Source organism: Pholcus phalangioides, unplaced genomic scaffold (assembly GCF_987345545.1).
Source record: "Pholcus phalangioides strain wild (caught in Gottingen) unplaced genomic scaffold, Ppha-v1.0 ptg000004l_1, whole genome shotgun sequence".
NCBI classification, from domain to species: domain Eukaryota; kingdom Metazoa; phylum Arthropoda; class Arachnida; order Araneae; family Pholcidae; genus Pholcus; species Pholcus phalangioides.
Window position 1 is genome coordinate 17046158 of NW_028301597.1, and position 23272 is coordinate 17069429.

At 37.0% G+C, this 23272-nt stretch overlaps 2 protein-coding genes across 6 annotated transcripts in view; one reads left to right on the forward strand and one right to left on the reverse strand.

The window, feature by feature from the left end:
- The window catches only part of LOC149086618 (uncharacterized), a 29938-nt gene extending 13655 nt beyond the window's left edge, over positions 1–16283 (reverse strand). Inside the window, exons 1-4 of one of the 5 annotated variants that reach the window (XM_089231006.1) lie at positions 16185–16283; positions 6919–7180; positions 3586–5042; positions 827–960 (exon numbers count right to left, since the gene is read on the reverse strand). In XM_089231006.1, the coding sequence (XP_089087132.1) occupies positions 827–960; positions 3586–5042; positions 6919–7127 (1800 nt within the window). In that variant the 5' untranslated portion in view covers positions 7128–7180; positions 16185–16283. Of the gene's footprint in view, positions 1–826; positions 961–3585; positions 5043–6918; positions 7181–15990 lie in introns of all 5 variants that reach the window. The other 4 variants (XM_089231007.1, XM_089231002.1, XM_089231005.1 and 1 more) reach the window with 4 other exon arrangements.
- A 2347-nt stretch (positions 16284–18630) lies between these two features.
- The window catches only part of RASSF8 (ras association domain-containing protein 8), a 66429-nt gene continuing 61787 nt past the window's right edge, over positions 18631–23272 (forward strand). The window contains exon 1 of the mRNA XM_089231009.1: positions 18631–18936. The gene's annotated coding sequence lies outside the window, so the exon portion shown is untranslated. The remainder of the gene's footprint in view (positions 18937–23272) is intronic.

A 23272-nucleotide genomic window follows, 5' to 3' on the forward strand; every position in this document is an offset into this window, starting at 1 on the left:
ACCATTATGAATCATAGTTTGGTTTCTATTTTTTCATAAATAAACTTACTGGCGATCGACAAACGTAGTAAAAAAAAGTATGAACCTTTGAAATTTTGAAACAAAAATTTTTTTTTCAGATACAACCTATACAAATTATACTCAGTTACACTATTTAGCAACTTATTTAACAACAAAATATTTTCTAAACAAATTTTTGCCCACAAACTGTCTTTTTTTAATAATAATTTTTGTCGCACCACAGTCATTTTCTGCACACGAGGGCTAATTAGACCGGGACCTACAATTTATTGCAGATTCCGAATGGCAGGCTTGCTTTTATACTCATCGAGAGGTTGGTGCGCTAACCCCTCGATGGGGGAACTCCCTGAAATAGGTTTTTTTTTGGTTTTTTTTAATGTAAAATCAAATACTTAGTTGTACTAGGGCTGGACAAACCAGGAAAAAAAATTATATGCCAGTTAAATTTCATAGGAACACAGCATAAGCGAATGAAGTAGCTGGTTTAATAAATTCTGTGACTTTCAGCTACGAGTATAATAACACTGTCATCCTCAGAATAAAATTCAAGTCACAAATAAAAATCTAACTTCCCATAACAATCTGTTTAGTCACTATGGTAATGAGGTGCCAGGATACTTGCAGCTCTTGTTATGAGCTGCACAAAATTTTTATTAGCAAGACATTTTTTAGGAAACATGACATCTATAATGCACTGCTGTGGGTGCTACAAAATTAGTTATTTCCATATAGACAATTCCCCCCCCCCCTTAAACAATAGATTCTAATAATTATTTTCATTTTGTTACCGATAAGAGGTTACAACCTGCAACATTCGTGCATATCTCTCATCCTCTTCAACTTGTCTCACTTGCTCTACTGGATCAGGAGATGCAGATTGGGCTGTCTGCGCATTTGATAACGAATTACATCCTGAGCCACAAATTACTCGTCTTTGAGCTAACAGAGATGGAAATACTTCACATTTATGAAAAAGTTACCGAGAAAGTAAAACTCATAAGTAAAAATTTCAACAAACTCAACTACCAATACACAGCAGGTGTTTACACATATTCAGTCATATATTCATGAATTTAAATTTTAAAAAACCATGGTCATACATTATGCAAGAAGTGAAAAATAATCTGCCACTGAAAATTTTGCTTGTTGTGTAAAATTTTTTATTGGTACAGTTGACGCTCATTTTTACGAACTTGTGCAGACTTGATAATTAGTTTGTAAAATTGAGAGTTCGTCAATGGGAGGCAAAAAATGCTGTAAATAAAAAATGATTTAATCATTCACTTTTATTGATGAATTTAAAATAATCACTTATTTTTGTTTGCTACATCACAACATTTCGGTAAATAGAAAATTCTATGGAATTTGATGTAGGATAACATATCATGCAAGCACGAATCTTGTTTCTCTGAACTATTTTAGGAAAGGTGAAATACTGTGGAACCACTTGCATTAGAAATTTAGAAATTATTTTTTGCTGTTCTTAGACTAGAGTACCCAATGTACTTTTTGAAATCCCTATTTCTGTAAAACTTTACACATTAATTATTTTCAAAAACTCCCCCCCCCCCCCCATTATAAAGCACAATCTTTTTCTATTTTGTTGACATTACGAAGAGAAAAGTAGGTGATCAGCAGTTAGTCAAAACAGAGTTTGATCGACTCTACACTCAGAAATGACATTATCAATAAGCTTATGTATCATTCAATTTCCCGAACCACCGGTTTATCGAATCAATGTAAAAATAATGAATTACGTTGTCAACACATCTTCACTTCATTGTCACCACCGTCAAAAATCAAACACTCCTTCCTGGCGATTGTTCGTAAAGCACCTGCATGTTTGTGATGACAAAAATTGATGGAAAAAACACTCTACCTCTTCCTTTATTTTCTCTTAAGAAACATAAAAAGTCCAAATTGACTTTCTTTACTACAGTCGACGCTTGTTATAACAACCTCATGTTAAAGTAACCATTCCATTACAACGACTGGTAGGGTAAGTCCCAAATGGTTTCACAGAACAACTATCATATATGTTTACTTTCAATATAACGACCCTCCCAATATAACGTCAGTTTTTGACACGACGAGAGGGGGGGTCAATATATCGAGAATTGACTATATTACTTTTTGTTCAAATTACTTTTGGTTACAACGAACTCAACTCAGAGGCAGCTGGAAGAGTAAAATGGGGAAAAACGGTAGAAGAAACATGACTCATGTTTTTTCCATCATTTTTTCCCATTTTACAAACTCATGATGAGTTCGTGAAATAGGGAGTCAATAGAAATGAGAGTTTGTGAAATAGAGAGTCAATAGAAATGAGAGTTCGTAAAATAGAGCTGATTTTAACATTACAGCATGCTGTTCGGGACAGACAACCAGTTCATAAAATGAAGCTGAGTGACCTTCAGACTTTTAATACAAGTTCTTTCAAAATGCCAATCAACTATACTTGAATGGAATGTGAAGAACTGTACAAAAGGAATTGTACAAGGAATGAAAGGAAATTCTGCTTGAGATTTACAAAACCTTGAAATTATAGATATGTACACTTGAGAAATCAGAAAAACTGGTACACAAAAAACTGTCGAATGAGCATGCGGTTGTAAAAGCCTGCAAGAGGGACCATTGTACAGTTTGAATGCTGACACTTGCCGATACCCAAACATTGAACTCTGTAAAGATTGAAAGAAAAGATTGAAATCTGTAATGATTTAAAGCAGTGTTGAATGTCTATCTCATAAAATGATTCTTGTCAGTCGTTGATGATCCCGTCCTTTCAGGTTGTTTTTCTGTCCGCAACCTCTATCGAAGATTTGATGTTTTTCCGGGTTCCTTGCGTGAAAATTTGAATTCTATCTCTACCTTGAAAATCCTCAATTGCTGCTGTGACATATGTATTCGGGTTGATGATCCCCGCCCTTTTTTTGGGTCATTCTTGCGGCCATTGTTTACCAAATGTCATTTTGTAACTTCTAAGTCAGTGGTTATCAAAGTATGCATCTCTGCTCTTAAGAACATCACCAAACTTTGTCAATAGCATCGCTACAAGCTGGTAATATTCTGTTGGGTTCTTTGTTAGGCTATTCAGAGGAGCCACGGATACATGTTGCCCAGGGCAAGGGAGCCCCAGAACACTAAAATTCTAAGGACCTGTGTTCTAAGTCATTCTTGTGTTCTCATTTCATGATCGATTTTACCATTGAGCACCTTAGCTGACTCAGTAAACAATGACTATAAATGTTCGATTTGGTGCGTACTACCACCTTGAGAAGAGTTTGGACCACTTTTTTTAACCCATATATAAATAAGGGTGAATGAGTTTATTCAATTACCTGCTTTGACTGGATGAATTCTGTAAGAAATTTAATGTTATAAGGCAGTTATAAATTTTGATTAAAAATTGGTATAAGGAAAATTTCCATTTAATCAGTTTGAAATTCACATATTTTTTTATTTTAATCACTGATTTTTTAACATTAAAAAAATGACAGAAGGTTATACAATGTGAGATCTTCAATAGCTAAAACACAAAGAGAATTCAAAATTTTAACATACCCGCACCTCGTAAACAGCTGCTAGTACGAGGTGAGTCACTCGAAAATATAATGCTGACTTCGTCCTCATCGCTACTAAGAACTATAGTTGAACTGTTATTTCGATGCAATAGCTGGTCAGCTGTGAAACGGTTCATATCAACTCCATTCACAGACTCGCTAGTTTCTGTGTCTGAGTATGAACGAGCAGTGAAAAATTCCACTTCACTGCTGTCTTCTTCGGCGTCAAAGAGATCAGGATATTGGGATGCTAAATGAGAATGGTGCCGATTACCTTGCGACTTCAACTGCCCGGGTGTTACACCCGAAACACCAGTGGCCCTTCTATTGCTCATCATTCTTGGATGGGGCGAAATAGACCTACGAGAAGAACCTTTGTGTCTTGAATACCTTGGCCGGCCAATTAATGGACTGCTAGAAGTTCCATGAGTACTACGACCCCTATTACTACTTTTGTTAGCATTGTTATTGTTATGAGCGGAATTTATTGCTTCATTATGAGATGTCTCTGGAGTGGCATATGAATGTTCACCTAAAAAGTCAGTTTCAAAGTTATTCACCAGAGTGTGATTATGCGAAGCGTTGCATGGCTTTTTTAGCACAGCTGAACTCCTGGAATGATGAGGTGAATGAGGCATAGGGTGACTAACAAAATCATCATTAGAATCACTAGATGATAGCCTAGTTAATGGCTTTGTAGTATTAAATTGTTTCCGGCGCGGTATGAAGGGAAAGTCACTAGAATCATCACTGTCTGTAGATAGGAACCTAATTGGTCCACGGTAACGACAAGTCCAATCATTGTCACTGCTATCATCACTATCTAAAATCTTGCGACAGCCTCTACCAATGACTTTTCTAGAAGGCCGAACACCTTCTGCTGACTGACAGCCACCTTTCAAGGTTGTGCTGTTCACAGATGACCTAGAATCTTCATCACTTTCTGCATACCTGGCATTGTTACTAGTTAATGAACTTCCTGCATTGTTATTTTCATTGCACGCTAATCCAAACTTTGAAGTAGATGGTTGAGATAGAGCATCGTTGAAAGCAGGCTGTCTGCTTGATCTTGCAAAATTTGAAGCGTTTGAATCTGTAGTGCTACTAGAGGAACCAAAACTTGAACTTGGACCATCTGTACTTGAAGTTGGAATGCTGTTCTCAGAACGCTGATCTATCATTTCGCTTGGGCTCGAGTCAGCATCATTCAGAGTGAGCACTCTCAATGAATCACTTCTATGTTTTCTAGATGGATATTCACTATTAAAATCAAAGTCATCTTTGAACATGACATCCGAGTGGGAAGGATCTAGGTGCTCCATAAGACCATTTCTCTTTCTACCACTGTTTGCCCATTCAGAATGAAATAATCGACCACTTGGACAAGTTCGCTTTGATTTTGCTATTTGTTCGTTCTTGTCACCATTTTGTCGTTTTTTGCTTCCCATGAAATAAGGACTGAAAGGAAACCATAACAGAAAAGGAAAAACTGTCAGTTTGTTAGTATAAACTAATTGAAAGAAACATATTTTCTGGATTTTATGCCGAGGTGAACTCTGAAAGAAAAATCATCGTCTCCGCAGGGACTCAAACCCTGGTCCTCTTGCATCGGAATGAAAGAGGGCCAAGATGACTTTTTTTTCTAAATTCACCTTGACATAAAATCCAGAAAATATCCTTTTCCTTGATACATTGGGCTGAGAAAAAGCAGTATCTCTATAAATGGGTGCATGGACTTTAGTAGATATCAATCAATTTTTTAACATAAAAATGTCCCTTTTTTCTATATTTTCCCTAAAGCCTGCTTGAATTTTTTAACCTTCACTGAAATCAAGGATTAAAATTATTTTGCCAACTAATAAAACCATTTATAACGACTATAAATATGAATGTTGGAAGTTGGAAAAAAAAAACTCACTAATTTTTCATAACATTTTTACACAGAATTAATTTTTAATCCAATTTCAGATTTCCCATACTTGAAATCCTAACTTCCCATATTTTTCTGAGGAAAATGGTCAGCCCTGGGATTGCAAGGATTAAAAAAAAGTACAGTTCAACCCCATTATAGTGGCTCTGAGCTAACCCTGTTTAGTGCCACAAATTGTCAGTGAACAAATCTTCCATATAGGGATTATGATGTTGAAAACCTGTTTTAGCACCAACTCATGTATACAAAGTCAATGATTTTTATGATTTTGATTTTTACAATATTTTAATATATAATTTGATTTTATAGTTGGGAGCAATTAGAGATTCATGACAATTCATATTTGATGAAAAAAATAATTTCTCAGAATTAATGGAAATTAATTATTTAATAAAAAAAATGATCTCAATAAATAAAATTCAACAATTTAAGACTTTTATTTGACTAGAAGCCCTTGGGTCCACCTGTTAAGATGAGCGAATAGAGACTATACCAGTTATTGGGCATTGAGCTTCATGGAAATAATTTTTTGGCCCACAGTGTGTGAAAGGTTAAAAACATTTAGACCAGGTCCTCCCTCGACAAACACTCGTCTTTAGCAAACACTTCTCAATGACGGATGCTTTTTTAAAATTATGTCAACGGGCCTCAATGTATTTTGCTATCCATCAAAGGGCATTCTTCGTTAGTGGACAAAATTTTCCAGTCCCGTGGGTTTCCTTTATCACAAGTGGTTTCACTGTATATAGCTATCATGGAACAACAAGCATTACACAGACGCAAACTTCATGTGAGGTTCACTACACATGCACACACATTCCGACATGTACCAATTCATTAGAAGTTCTGCAGAGAAATATGAATGATGTGCATGTCTGGTTAAGTAGTATTAGGGAAGGGATAGGAACATAAGTAGGACCTACTTTAGAAGGGTGGGAGAACAAAAATAAAATCTCCCCAAATAAATTTTGAATTTTTAACCGTCAAAAACATTTCAAATTCACGGAAATTGATTGAAACAGCATTCAAAGATTTTTTTCTTAATATTTCAACTTTTTCACCTTTATTTTTGAATTTTGGTCATATTCCCCCCCCCCCTTTTTTTCATGTATGTGTCTCTTTCTTAAAGAACGGGGTATAGTGATTTTACAAGATGCTTGGGTGGGGCATATGATCACAAAACGTAGGAAACCAATGATTTAAAATGATTCCTTCAAACATCGGTTAGTAGATAAGTTCATAACTTACAAGCTGTTTTAGAAAGAAAAAAATTGTTTCTAACAGCAGCAATACATATTAGAACCATATGTTGAATTGAATTATCGATTCAATATTTTCGGGTCCTAGAAAAGTAAGAATATAAAATATTTTTACTTTAAAATTTGTATTAGCTCAAATAGTTACCTGGGAGTTTGTGGCATAGACCAGTGATCCCTTACATTTCCTTTGACGTGAAATCCATGTAGATGATTGCGTTGAAATGTTCTGGAGTGCCCTTTCCTGCTGTTGGAAAAATGCCTTGGGCTGCTGCTGTTGTCCTTGCTCCTCACAGAGCAACCAGCTTTACCCAATAGAAAATTTTCCCCTTGCGATGCTTCCTCATCTGAGCTCATTCTATTTCCTCATAAGCTCTCAAAATTCCTGGCATAGCTTACAAATCGTAATCCTACAAATATTTGCAAAACACAGAGTTTACATTCAATTAAACAGTTGCCTCATGCATAATGGGAATCTACTAGACTAGAAAATGATTCAATCCATTTGCAATCTATTCTAAATTTTATTACGAGATGACAGAACAATCCAGTTTTTAAATACATAAGTGAACGACTATACACTATCATGTTCTCATTTGTGATTGGCACCGCCATTTTTCTTTTCTTTCCTCCTCCTTTGCTCTTGTTGCAGGGTCATTTTGAATTCGACTCTTTAACTACAACAGCGAGCAACTCCTGCTAGGAGTATTTTCATCATTCTTTGCTACTGATGAAGGAACTTTATACAGTTCCAAAATGTGTTTAGCCATGGTTCCTTTTTGCAATTTTGGGTCAACACATGTTGGTCTTTCCCTAGTATTGTCTCAGCCAAAAGGTAATTCATTTCTATGGGAATGAGTCTTTCGTAGTGCATTTGCGATAAAGTTGAGAGTTTTTGCGTACTCAATTCTTCCACAGTTGAGCAGCATAGGAATATGAGGCATTCCTGAATTATTAGACACGATGCAGATGTGGCACAACTGAGAAATTGGGTTGATTGTCGCCATCTTCCTTTTCCGAAGACGAATAAAATAATGTTCATCAACAGTAGAGTTGGAAGATGTGAAATGATAAATTGCCACATGGCTCAGCAAATTAGATACAAGAAATTTCAAGCACCGTTGGCAGCAACTTTGAAAAATTAAGATTTAAACATAAGTGGTCACTCTATCATCCGTCACAAGCACTGTAAAAGTAGCCAACAAGTGAATAGAAATCGATCTGCTGATACTTTTCCAAAGAGTATGCATCGTTAAACAAGAAGTTGGAGTAGTACTAAAAATATGAACTTGCACCCTTCCCAATGTCTTTGTTCTCAGAAGGGATGCAAAAGGAAACAAAATCCTTCATGCACTCAGTTTTTACTCCAGCCTCCAGCAATGTGACATTTGGCAGAAATACATTTGTCATGGTAGGTATCTGTTGCACAAAGAAAACCAGAATCACAACAAACTCTGCTGGCTCAATTATTACAAGGTATGTCATGTATATACAAAAAAAAACACTTCAGTAGCAATGGATGCAACCCAAAGAAATACTAAAACTGCAAAACGTATGCATCGACTCACTATGCAGTGTTGTGCAGACATCTTATTAGACAAAACAAGACTCGTCCCAGCGAAACCAGAGAAATTTCTTACTAATGAAAGGAAAGAACATCTCATCACATTGCTTTGCAACACATTTCAGTAACACTTCATTGACGTAAAGCAGGCTGTGGAAGATGCAGATGTCTACATTACCCACACAGGTAAAAGGCTTACATCCGGGAAGGGACAGAGCCCAGGTCGTGTCTGGTCTGGCAGATATCTACATTGTAAAGACAGTACTTTCCAAGGCCTTGGCCAATAAACAAGTCGTCACCATTGGGGAAGATACTGACCTGTTGATGCTTCTCACTGGTTTGGCTCCTAATGTGAACAATTTGTACCTACACAAGAGTAAAAGGAATGAGTCTGCTGGTTTACTGTATTCTATTCCTCCTTGAAATATGATGAATCATGTTTGTTTTGTGTATATACCATATAATTGGTATTGTGGGAGCTTTTCGCTTTTCCTGCATGCTGTGAGTGGTTGTGACAACATATGTAATTTTGCCAAAGCAAAATCAAATGTTGAACTATACTAACAAAATCCTCAGTTAAAAGAATTAGTTTCAATGTTCTTACAACAACACTCCTCTGCTGAGGAGATAGCCAATGCATGAACTCACAAAATTTGGATCACTCCTGTTATCTACACAGAGATGCCATTGATACCCTTTGCCCAAATACCCGAAATTTCAGAAAAAGACTAATAAAAATTTGATTCACGCATCCTCCAGGACAAATTCTTTCTTAGTTCAAAAAAAAAAAATTAGAGAGAAAAACCAACTTTTCTTGAAAAAGTGGTTTTACAACTTTGTATACTGTAATTTACTGATATACATGTGAGTTGAAGATATTTAGTTGTTTCCCTTAATGAGGGGCTGTGTACAGAATTTTCAAATTACAGAGTTTCTATTCCCATGTGGATTTACTCCCCTTCAATTACACACATACCGGAAATCATGGTACTTCCACAGGTATTTGCCGGCATTTAAAGACAGCATCTACACGGCATAACTTTGCCTTGTTCTTACAAGATTGTGACTGCACATTTTTTGAAAAATCATAAAGGATTTGGAACACCTGTTCAAAGTAAAACATGTTCTCAGAGATGGTTGAAAAAAAATCTGTAAAACTCTACCTTGAATATCCACAGTTCTGTCATCTAGCTGCTATGTGGTAGTCACCGTTTCGCATCGCAAAAATAACGGGCGAGTATGCAGAATCGGCTTTTGAAGGGGCAGAAGGATTTTTTGCACAGAAATTGTGGGTCACTAACGCTCAAAAAGAATTTTAAATGAACAGTATAAGAATATTTTTTTCTAATATTTTAATTTTCTACAGAAATATTTTCAATTTTTCATTTTCTTGGGGAAGTTGACCTCCGGCCTCCATACCCCCAGATTTTGAACAGGTGAAAATCGGGGTTTGGAATCTGTGATTGCGCAGTGGTAATCTGCTAAAAATATGATTTTTTTAAGGTTTTCCAATTTTGAGTAGGCTATGCCTTTGAAAAAAGCTCTGGCTGCCAAGACAATCACACAGCCCTACAACACAAATATGTATACATTAAATTTCAAATCCACGCATTACCTATTTGGGGGATAGATGCAAGGCTGCAACTAGGATGGGGAGCAGACAGGTCTATTGTTTCCCCCACCCCGGGCTCTGGATAAAAGGGGGCACAGAATTCACCCTTTATAACTGCTTCTTCTACATTACACAGGGTGCTAAAATGTGTGCCTGCCCCATTTGAAAAGTATCTAGTTGCGGCCCTAGATAGATGGCACCATCTACTGAACACAAAACACGCTAAATGCTGGGGAAACACACACACACTTAACTTTCTGACATACAGTGGCGGATTAAAGTCGGTCGAGGCCCTGGGCACAAAAGATAATATTGGGTCCCCTAAATTAGGAAAAAGTGTGAAGTTTTGGTTTTTCCGGATCCTTCAGAAATGCGCCCACCATTAAATCCGCCTCTGCTGACATACCTCTGATATTCAGGTGTGAAAATGTGTGGCAGTTAACTCTTTGGGGAAAGGTGGTTTAAAAATTGTCCCACCTTTTACTTAGCTTTTTATGCATGATGGGATATATTTTAACTCACCTCGAAAAGTTAGAAGTTACTCAGTCATACAGTTTAATATTTTATTTAAAGTTTTTCTTTCAGTTGGCAATGCTATGCTGTAAAAAAAGGAGTTATTGAAATGTTATTTTTCTTATTTTGAATAATGTTTTATGTTAAATAATCGAAATGAATGTTTTTTCCATTTTTTTTATAATAAAAAAAATTCTGTGGAACTAGGGTTTTTATTTTCTTTAAAATCGTGTGTCTCAAAGAGTTAAATGGCGACAAATCAGAGCGGTGGACCATCGAGGAGGCAAAATAAAATCATTCTACCAGAAAATCGTTTCGCAAGGAGACACAGGAATTAGAAGAGAAGTGTCTGAGAGAGCCCCAGTACTGAGAGAATCTCATTTGCTTTAAATTTAATAAGATATTATTGAAAGAGCTCAGATCTTTTCAAAGAAATGAAAAATCAATCAGAAGGGAATTTATAGATTGATTTACTAGCAAATATAAATGCGTGCCTCTTAACTTTTAATTACAGAGGATCCTGCTTACACCGCTTTACCAAAAACAACCAAATAAAACACGTTTTAGGCAGGAAAACATTTTAAACGGGAAATCTTAATGAGAATTACTTAGAGTTGGGACCATAAAAATAAGTCGCCATACTAAGTGGAAAAACATTCTAAATGGAAACGTTATAAGTGGGATCAACTGTATAGGCTATTTGGTATAGATTTACTACATGTGCTACATTCTATAGGCTATATTAAATTCTCAGTGTTTATGGGCTTCTTTGTAAGCTTTTCCCACCAATAGACAATGAAAGTTAATGAACCTTTGGATAGAACATGTTTTTGTAAATGAATTATTTGACTCAAAGAGACACCCCCTCCTCTTACGGTAAGGGGGTGTCTCTGTGAGTCAAACGGTGGGCAAGAACATGGCCCACCGTTCTGTCTCAATGAAGAGAGATAAGCTGGTGATCAAAAGCCCAGGACATGATGGAAAAAATTCATAGATATACCAGTGAATTATGGAGGGAACGGGCGGGGGTCACTTTTTTCAAGATAATTTTTTTCGAGAGGGAATCAGATTTTTTGAAGACCCAGGTAAAGTAAGAGTACAGCAACATCTCTGCCCACATTTCATCAAAACTGCTGCCAGCAAATTAAGTCTTACATGACTACCACCGACACAAGACACTGCCAAATAGATGCTTCCTTCCGAACATACCACATAGTACAGAAGTGATTGGGGTTTGAAAAACAACCTACCAGGATGGATTTAAGCTAGGTAAAAAATTCCTTTAGCAAAAAAGCAAAAATAGAGGGATAAACTTTAGGAAAATGCTACAATGCTAATGATTTATCATTGGATGTCTTCTCATACCTCCTGTATGCATTTTTGCAAAAGCAGCTATTACTTCTTTCGCATTCTAAGATTTTCTTTCGCATTTTGCAAAAAATGTGACCATAGCTTAAACCCTGCAACCTACAAACTGGGGTTGGACGCTCACAGATCAAGGGCTCGATAAAAATCCTGCACCTTAATCCTTAGTGAAATATATATCATGTTGCTGCAAGAAACAGTGCCATGGGGCTTCCACCTGTCAAAAAGCAGGCCTAAAGTGTTCAGGTCCTAGCACTTTCTGTAGTGGCCAGTCATGTTAAAACGCTCCTACTCTTATTTTGGAAGACAGCGACACAGATGAAGATGAAGCTCTGGATGTTTTGGAGCAAATTGAGGGGCTTGTCACCAATCCTCCATTCATTCCTATTACAGTAAACATCAGGGTTTAAGCTACGGTTGCATTTTTCACTCCCATTATAGTAAACATCATTTACATTACAGTAAACATCAGGGTGTAAGCTACGGTCGAATTTTTTGCAAAATGCGAAAGAAGTGGTAGCCACTTTTGTAAAAATGTGTACAGGAGGTACGGAATGAGTAGACATCCAACCATCATTACATTAGCATTGTAGCATTTTGCTAAAATTTTTCGCCCCAATATTTATTTTTTTTGTGAAAGGAATTTTTATCTTAAACCCTGGTAAGCATAATGAGTGACAACGAGGGTCATCCATCACCAGGATCTTCAAAGTGAGTTAAATTATACTGCAATGAATCAAAATTCTTGTGAAGTGAGATTGCAGTCAAATTTAATTTTTTTAAAAGACAATTATTACACCATTATGTAATAACATTTAGTATTTGATTGCATTTGTATTTGCCTACTTTTGAATTTTGTGTTCACATTGAAAATTTATTAATATTTAATGTTTAATTGCGTAATAAATTAATAGTATTTAATTCTGCATCAATATTTCTGTGATATGTGCATATTTCGTAATTTTGCAAAAATTATATCATTTTCACTGCTCTGTAATTTGATAACTATAGCTCGCAAAAAAAAGTCATAAATACAAAAGTTGTAGTAAATTTTGTCTTCTACAATATTTTCATTACACTTTATTTTCCGATGTATATAAACAGAAATATTGAGTAAAAAGTCAGAACATTGACATTTTTTCAGTATAACTCAGTTTGCAGGGCTTTCATTTCTGCAAACTTGGCTTTTTGTCAGTGGGTTTGGCCCTCTACAACATATCCAAAAATTAGAAATATTCAACCTATTGTGAGGAACCATTTATAATTTGACTGGGCTAGGGCTATAATGCATTTATCATTAGAGTCATGCTAGTTCTATCTTCTGGCCGGTGCTGCCAAACGTCTTCCATATTTTTAAGTGGAAATGATAAATGCTTAAAATTTCATGTTATGTAAGTATCATGCTAAAGGTCTGTCAGCTTTCTGTGAAGAGACTTTCTTCAAATAGGAAACCAGCTGACATTCGTGCCTCAAAGTTGGAAACCTAACTTCAGCCAACCACCACTGTGCCGCCAGCACAGTTTGAACCTGGATCCTCAGGATGAGAGTCCAGCACAATGTTCATATGACCACACAGCAGCTTTGGTATAATCAAAAACTTAACAATAAGAAAATGTACAACACATTAATTTTCGGGGGTTCATTGTAGTAGACAGGGCCACAACTAGATTTGTCACCCGGGGCAAGCTGGAAATTTGGCGCTCCATGCCAGAAATCAAACCAGGTCCTCTTACGAACTAGGCAAGTGTGCTACCATGTACACCGCTGAATGAATGAACAGCACAACTCTATCGCCGGACTTACCCCATTGGTGACATCTCTTTCAGCCCAGTTTCTTGGCATTATATGGAACACACCATATACACCACTAGAGGCATGACCCTGCCTTCCTTATTTTATGTATTAGCACGAAACGCTGAATTAGAGGCAATTGGTAGTCTCTCTCAACTTCAGCAAATGCACCCTCTCCCCCAGGTGGGATGGTTGAAAGGATGCAACAATTTTTTTTCAGCTCAACACATCAAGGAAATAGACATTTTCTACATAAGCGGAAACCAGCCTGAGAGCACATGCACATTAGCGACAAGTGGATGTTCATGAATTGATAAATTATGACTAGGGGTTGGCATCAAATGTTTGCCCGAGTTGTTACATCTAGTAGTAGAAAAGTTCATTCAAAAATCCTGGTCATTACTGAAATATATTTTTTTCACTTCGAGTTTTCGGATTAGATTTTTTCCTCTCTTTATTTGTGTTCAAAATTGATATTAAGCATTCATTTATTTCCGGAAGGTTGCCTTGGCATGAGCCTTCACGACAACCGATCCATTTTTAATTACTTACATTTTGGGGGAAGGTCATGGTGTGGTGCATGTGCACAAAATGAAAGCAAAATTGCATCGCAGTAATAATATTACAGATGTGATATTTGTTTTATTGTTTTCAAGGGATACTGCAAGCACAGGTGACATCATTTAATCAAATCTACAATCTATTGATGAGAGAGCCCCCCTATAATACCTCTTTTATAGACACCTTACATCAAATTAAGGTATTTTCTAGGACCTACACATCGAATAAACATCCACTGCCTCATTTCTTTAGAAGATCAAGCGAAGATAGCCGCTGTGGTGGTCGAGTGGTTATAGTGACGGACTCGCGATGCAAGGATCCGTGTTCGAACCCCACAGTGGTGGTCGGCTGAAGTTGGTTTTCTGTGGTTCCCAACTTCAAGGCGCAAATGCGCGCCGATCTCCCCGTTAAAAAGTCTCGCCACAGAGAGCAACAGTCCTACAACGATAAATCATTCAATCATAACACTCCACTCATAGTTAGAAAAACTGGTGGCAGATGGCAGCACTACACATAACAAGCATTACACAGAAACAAACTTCACGTCAGGTTGCACTACACGTACACGCACATTCCCTCATGTACCGATTCGTTTGGGGTTCCGCGGCGGGGGGGGGGGGGGGGGGAGCTGGAACTAGAGGGGGGCGGCAAGTTTTAGGTGGAAACAAAGAAAACGTATAACATTAACGAATTTTAAATTGGTAGAGGGCAGCAGGGGGTGTGGGGGGTTGCATGTGTGGTGTAGTAGGTAGGGCCTCCAAAAAATGGCTCGGGGATCCATGATGTTCTTAAGTCAGCCACCTCGTTGGGCAATTTGCCTGTTGTGGCGTTGTATTTGTATTAAGACCGTGACATCACTGCAAGTATTTTGTCATACATCGGAGAGATAAACATCCGGCTCCATATACATATCTTCTGCCTATCTGAAAATATGTCGCAAAAGTGCTCTGGAACCGTGCTGCAGTTCACTCCAGTGAAATGGGAAAGAAAAGTAATCTGGTCTCTACTCAGCTGCTTTTTACAAGCCACAGTGAATGAAATAATGAAGGCAGGGTTGTGTCTCCAGTGGTGTAACCTATATGCAGTGCCATCTTAACACACGGGCACGGCCCGGGGACCTCAGAAAATTGAGAAGTAATTAATTTTTCGAAAATTTGCAAAGTAGGACCTAAAAAAAATCACTTGGCCCAGGGGCCCATGATGCTTTCAAGACGGCCCTGCCTATATGGTAGCCAGGGCCATAACTAGGATATTTGCTGCTGCCCTCTACCAATTTAAAATTCGTTAATTTTATACGTTTTCTTTGCTTCCACCTAAAACTTGCCGCCCCCTCTAGTTCCAGCCCTAATGGTAGCACACTCGCCCAGTTTGCAAGAAGACTTGCACTCGAATTCTGGCAGAGAGACCAGACTTCTTTTCTTTCTGAGTTCACCCTCGGCATAATATCCAAAAACATCTATTGCCTCGAACTAACCATTTGAACGTGAAATTTGTTAACAAAGGGGAAAAAAGATTGGAATCTCTTTTAACATGCATCCGAATAGATGTATCTTTGAAAAATACATATAATTTAATTATTTCTTTTCTTCAACAAATAAAGAACATGCTTTTCCTTGCAACTTATTTAAGTTGAAAAACATTAAGAACAGAAATCAAAATCATTAAATAGCACCGATTTTAAAACAATATCATGGGAGTAATCTGAATAATCATAGCACATATTTAGATTTACAAACACATTAAAGATTTGTTTATAATAGGATCGAGTAAAAGGTTTCGCTCACTGATTTTGACAACATAATAACATCACTAACCTTAAAAGGTCATGGGTTATGATGACCCCCCAACAATTATCACGCTAAAGTTATGAAAGTCACCAAATCGCAAGCTAATACTACATTTCCCGACGTGATAATTACCCAGCAATTTCTACCACGAGCAGACGACGCATCTTTCCCCTGGAATAAATAAATTAGACCGCTTTTCGGACAAAAAAAAATGAATTCACCATATATGTTACCTATGAACCGACTCTTTTGCATTCAGCAGCAGAAGCTCAAAAATTTTTAGGCTCTATCGCACTCCCATTATAGAATTTGCCTTCATCGTAGTTTTGCTCTTCCTGTCCGTTGGGAAATCTGTCGGCTTCCGAAATATTATCAAATGTTGGTGATTTAAATCCCAATGCTCAACTCGGAAGACATAAAAGCTATTTACACGTTAGATGAACTGTCAGAAATTTGTAATAAATTTCGAAATAAGTTCTTCCTGAAATTATGGCAGACAGTTGGTTACGATTATTATCGTAACTTTTACGGTCTTTCTAGGGATCGTCTTGCTATTGATGTCCGTTGCTGTCAATGATCTCAATATAGTAGATCCCGATTATTTTGCGACATGTTTTCGTTACCCCAGCTCTTACTAATCCTCATCGAGATTTCCCGTTTAAAACGTTTCCTACTTACAACGTTTTTTTCCTGAAGGTTTTATGAAAAATGTTATAAGCGGGATTCACTGTAATAGCGAATCGTTTCTTCTGTATTACTTATTACTATACGAGTGACCAGGGCAGCAACTAAAATTTAACTCTGTAGCCCGGGGTCAGAATTCATTTGCACGCCCCTTCCCTGTAATTTTTATCAGGAAAAGGAAAACTCAGCGCCCTTTTTGGTCCAGCTTTCAACGCACCAGGGGCGTCGGAAGTGTTTGGAATCTGTAGGTGCTCGTCTTGAGTTTCATGTAGACAATTTTGATTTCCGAACTAATTCTGGAGGTGCTCCGACGTTACTGCAAGGCACCAGACCCCCATTCGCCCACCTTAGTTGCGGCCCTGCAGGTGACAGATGCACTGTTACGGTTCCGAAAGGAAAAATGAAAAAAAGAAAACATGCCAGACATATATACAGGGCCACCCTCATCAGACGTGGGCCCCGTTGTGAAAATAGTAGCGCGACTATAGGTGGGTGTCTGAACAATTTCAGGATTTCTGTCATCCACGATTCCATATACAGCGGATCCCACTTATAAGGTTCCTTCATGGCCCCCCCACATAGGGGGGGGGGCTGACAGGGCTCTAGCCCTGGGGCCCGGGACGTTTATCATAATTTTTTTACTTTTTCACGCTACAAATTAACTGCAGAAGGGCCCGTTAAAAGTCCGACCGAGGGTCCCGCAAAAGATCCCAGCCTAGGGGCCCCGCTACAGGATGTGGGGGCCATGGGTCCCTTTTCAGAACGTTTTCCCGCTCGGAGTGACTTACTTTCGTGGTCCCAGCTCTTTCTAATACAGTGAATCCTGCTTATAACAATTTTCAAAAACCGTCATAAAAAATCATTTCTATTGTGAGAATCTCACGCGATAGAAGTGAAACTTCTAGGTTTGACACATGACTAGATTCAATTGAATTTAATTTTAATTAATTTAATTTAGAAATTTTTAATTTCATTAAATGCCGTAATATTCCCATAGTAAATGCCATGTGTGGCAGATTTGTTCACTAAAAATTTTTCTGGTGTTCGGCTCTAAATCAGAGGTGTGGGGGAGGGCTTTTATCGAGACTGAAGTACAGGACTCTAGTACAGGAGAGTGAAGAGTAATAAGAAAAAAAGTAAAGCTCTCTCTCTCTAGATGTACAGCGTAAAAATAAGATTTTACCAATCATGCAACAAATTGATATACTCTCTTTCCGCATTTTAGTATCATTTCAACAAAAATAGATGCAAAAGAATTGTATATTGTTATAACAACCCGGGGTTCGTTTTTATCAGAAACTTTCCCGACACAGGAGTACAATACAAACGACGACAATATGACCGAGCAGAAAACTAGATTTGCTTCCGAAGGGAGTCCCACACATAGGGGTCGCACCAACCTCTCGGTGAGTATTAAGTATTAAAAAAACCACATGTCAAATAAAGTGCAGGTCCCTGTCTAACAGGGCCGGTTCGGGATATTTTTCAAGTGTATTTTTGTGATAAAAAAACCGCCTCCCCCATCGGCTCCAGGGCCGTAACTACGCTGGGGCAACCGGGCCACTGCCGCGAGCCAAATGGGGGCCTCACAGAAAATGTATATTTATTTTGTACATTTTTCCTTTTTTAAGGAGCCCCCCCCCCCAAGAAAATGCCTGTCCCGAGAAGGTACACTATGGCTCTGATCTGCTCCCTTCAGCTGGACCGCGTAGTTCGCAGGATTCAAGGTCCGACCTTGCGGTCTAACAAGCCCCACGTTTGCAGAAAATAACAGTAGTTAATGATCATAACAAAAATGATCAAATGATGAATATAAAGTTTGTGAGACTAAAATAACGTGCGAATAATTTGAGAATCTCCCCCTTCGTAAAGCTCACTATTTCATCGTAACAATGCGCAAAGTTACGATAAAATTGTTTCGTTCCCTTATGTATTTGGTCGGTTTTTTTTCCCTCCTAGCGTCCTCTGTCGGTATATAATAACATTATCCTGATGGGAGGAAAAGAGAGCGAGAGAGCCCACCCTCCTCTCTTTTTTTCTCACGATATGTTGGACAACAGAAAGACAATTCCCAGTTCATACTGTTGCGTGAAGTGTTTGTGATCTGTGATGGTGATGAGTGAGTGCTCCTTCTCTTTATCTAGGTTGGGTTTTTCTTAAAACATTTCGATGCTTCCGATCACGTCCCGGTGCTCTTCGAGCCGAAAAAACAGAGAGAAATCTTTCGAATTTATTGTTGTGTACGGATTAAACATTGTGTCTGTGAAGATGCCTTCCTGTTGGCCCTCGGTGAGTTCATAGTTATTCATTGTGTTTGAAATTTGTTTTCCATGATAGTTTTATTCTTGCGAGAATTCATGTTGTTTTTCTTCTTTTCTTTTAAATGCATCACGTCTCATAATTTTCATATTTTCCCCTGCAATGAAAAGATATTTGTTTATATTTTTTTTTCTTAAAAGACTCATTTTTTTTAAATTAAAATTATTTTGACAATTATAAGCAATGGAATTTACCCTTTTATGCCATATTAAAGGCTTTTGTACTTGTTCATGTTACAAATACTTCATAATTTGTTAATATTTCATACTTTATTGCAGGGTTGTTTGGTTTAAACCACGTTGGTTTAAACCATGGTTTAAACCTTGGTTTTAACCAACTGGTTTTTTTAAAAAAACCACTTTGGTTTTTTTCAAAAAATCAGATAAAAGTAGCCTAAATATAATTTTTTTCCCTTAAAAATATCATATTTGTTCATTATTAGCCAAAATGTTTCATTTTTACCTCATTTTATATCCTTGGGGTACATTCTGATGGTATATCTTTAAATGACATAAGATTTTATAAATGGTTTTTTTCAAAAAGTCTCATAAAAGTGGCCAGAATATATATATATATTTTTTTCATATGAAGTATCTTAGTCATTTAAAGTTATATATAAAAGCCAAAACTTCTCATTCTTACAACATTTTCTAACCTTTGGCTACATTCTGATGCTCTATCTTTAGCAAATTCATGAATAAGGATTGCATCACACATCTAAATGTAGTGGTGTATTACATATCTCACAGGGTTTCTTTTTCCCTTCACAAAGAAGCAGCTACAGTAGTGACACCATCATGCTAGGGGCCGGTGGACCTATAATCCAATAAAGACACCAGCTGTCCTTAAAGGACAAAGACTAGTGTACTAGTTGTTACATTACCTCACATACATTTTCATTCCCATAAGAAGTAGCACATCTCCTACTGTATATCTCCAAGTCTTAATATTCAATAGTTGTTTTTTTATACTTTTACACACACACTGTTAAGCCCAGTTAATCAAGGTTCTACTGTATAGTAGTAACAGATTTATAATAAAATAATCAGCTATATACAGGGTGATTATAATTTAAGTTTTGATTCCAAAACTATACAATAAGTACTGATCGGAATGACCTGAAAATTTGCATGGATACTCCTGAAGCAATGAACGTTTCTTTCGCAAAAGAAAAAGGTGCAAAATGTGCAAGTAGATGATGCTGTACTTTGCCAGCAGTATAATCTATTTTGTGCAACCACATCATTTCGGCACTTCCACAGCATCAGTGTGTGGATAGAACTTCTATCAAGATGCACATTGCAATACCAGCAAAGCAGCTGCTGAAGACCCATTTTTACAGGATGCACCTTAACCCTTGCAACTACTGGCTGTGGGGATACCTCAAAATGTTATAAACAGCGGTCAGATTGCAAACTTTGATGAATTGTAATCTCCCGCACATTCTCTATATGTTAGAAGTTCCTCATTCCTCAGGAATATGAACGGGGGAAAGGGGGCGCGTTTGGTTTAATAAAGCTGAATTGCAAGCACATCCACATTATGACCATGGCATATTCCGATTCTGCTGTTGAACAAGAATTTTTGTGCTTTCAACCTCATAGCCAGAACACGTGGTGGACAACATATTTAACATTTTTTGAGTAAGTTATAGTTATTTGTTCCATGTTCCATTTCTCCATGAATTATGGACTCGTGCAATGCTATAATTAAGTTATAATTTTGCCTTGACTGGCTATCGTTTCCATTCTGCGAGCAAATTTCTCACATGTTGGATGATGTCATTAATTTTACATTTTTAAGTATTTTTTCCCCTTTATCAAATAAAATGGAATTTTTTCAGGAATATTCATGTCAATTTTCAAGTCATTCTGACAATCGCTCTTTTTTTAGTGTTTTGAAATCAGAACCTTAGTTATAATCACCCTGTATATCGTAAATCATCGTTAATTAATCTGCATTATTTATGCATCATTAAATGCATTATATTCACCTAATTTTTATTACTTTTTGCAAAATAGCTTCGTAATTAAGTATACTGAAAGTAACTGGAGAAAAACCTTTATATATTATATGATTAATAATAACATTAAAAGAATTTTCGAACACACAGTAATCCATTGAGTTAAGCAAAAAATAATTAAATGGCAAAAGTTGGTTTTTGTTAAAATTTAATAAATATTTATTGATTAATTAGCATGGGAATAGTGTTAATTACATTAATAACAATTTCATTTTAGTTAATTATTAGAAGTTTTAATGATTTTTCAGAAATTTCATTGTTTTTAATGTTAATACTACTTAAAACAAAAAAACCGGTTTAAACCAAAAAAACCTGGTTTAAACCAAAAAAACCCGGTTTTTTGGTTTTTTTCAAAAAAACCGGTTTTTTTACCAACCCTGCTTTATTGATGTACGTAGCACATGAAAAGAATGTTATCATGCAAAAAGATGAATAAATCTGTAAAAAAAACAAAAGATAAAAATATGGTCTGTAAATATAGACACAAAACAACTGATTTTCCAAGTGTCATGGATCCCATGGACACAGTGTTAGTGTGAAGATATGTTGGCCAGGATTTGGCAAATCACAAAAAGCCTAGGCACCAGAACAAATTTTTTTGCAAACAAAAAATTAGGATTGAAACCAAAAAACATCATATTGGACCTGTTTTATTGGGAACTTTTTGTTCCCGATAAAACAGGTCCAATGTGATGTTTCTTTTGACTTTTCTGGGGCACAGTGACTATCTTTCATGCTGGCAGATATCCTGATATAAATTCCAAACATTTTGTTCTGTTCTCAGACTGCAATTTAGTGACCACGGAAAGGGAATTATTGTAGGCACCAATATTAGTGTTTTTGTCAACTTGGTACCAATCTGTCAAGCGCTGAAGTAGGCTACTATGCCCAAGCTGGAGGACTCCTCTGGAACCTCTCTAAGGACCCCCTTGGAGAGTTTGTTCCAGGAACCAGTGTCTTATTGACACAAATGAACAAATATGTGTGGGTATGCACTTAAATAACATAACCCAAGCCATTTTATAAGAAAATACCTATAATACCAGGTGCTGCCCATTTTTCTCCATATGCTGGCAGTATTAAAGAAGTGACAAATCATTGTTAAGCGATAAACATGTCTTAAAGGCACTATTAAGCCAGGTTTTTTCAAAGAGCAGGTTTCTCCACTGTGTGTAGCATAAAAATGCTAATTGATTAAAAAAATTCAAGTTTTTTAACCAATCAGCATTTTTATGCTGCATTAATGTAGAAATCATGTTCGTAGAAAAGTCTAGCTTTATATGGGAAATGTGGTAACCAAAATAAACATTCCAAAAGTCATTGTTGAGGCCCATGAATCTGATAGTTGTTACCTGACAGTTTTTTGCCCATTTCAGGCATTTGCCCAACTATGACAAACTTTTAATGTAGTATATTGTTTAAGTCGGGTCTTGTTTGTTATACATGTAAAATTTGGCAGAGATCAGTCAAAAATTGTAGATTTACATAGAGAGCGCACACAAACATACAAAAAATCAATTATGTGTACATATACATATTTTAACAGGTGGGGCCACTTTAAAGAAGTGGCATTCAACAGTGTTGTAGGAGTCATAATCATTGATCGAAAAACACAAAAAAATCATATCCCGCCATAGGTGGAGATAGACTTGGAAGTCTGGGGGGGGGGGCATGACCATTATTGCTGGGGAGCAAGATGATGGTGTCAATTCATATATACATTAGATCAGTCGACTCCACCTTTGACGCTAGTGGGGCAATGCCCCCCCCCGTATCTCCGCTCATGTATCTTGCTAGTGAATTTTCCCCCCACTAGTGGGACAAAGAGAAAAGCTATAATATTTAACATACCATAAAAGAGCTTGGCATAATCTGCATTAAAATTTTAATGACTCAGATGCAAGGGTCATCTCATGGTAGGTGGAAAAAAGTTTTCATCGCAATTTTGATCTGGAAACTTTTACTACTACTTGAATAATTAAAATTTATTCATCAGTTTTATATGAGCTACAGAGACACACAGTTAAATTCTTTCTCTCTCGTCCCTTAATTTCAAGTACTACTTTTTGAAGGTTAGTAACTTGAATTTTCCCTTTCTAAAGATTCCCTGTCCTCCCAACTCACCAATGTACCGTTTCCCCCACAAGTGGTGGATACTTCCCTACATTCATCTCATAAACATTCTTCTGAAAAAATTTATGCTAATTGCAATGTGGGTAGATACCTAAGCATCTTTCTGATGGCAAGAGTTATGGGTGTTTTATATAATCGAGAAGTGCTGCC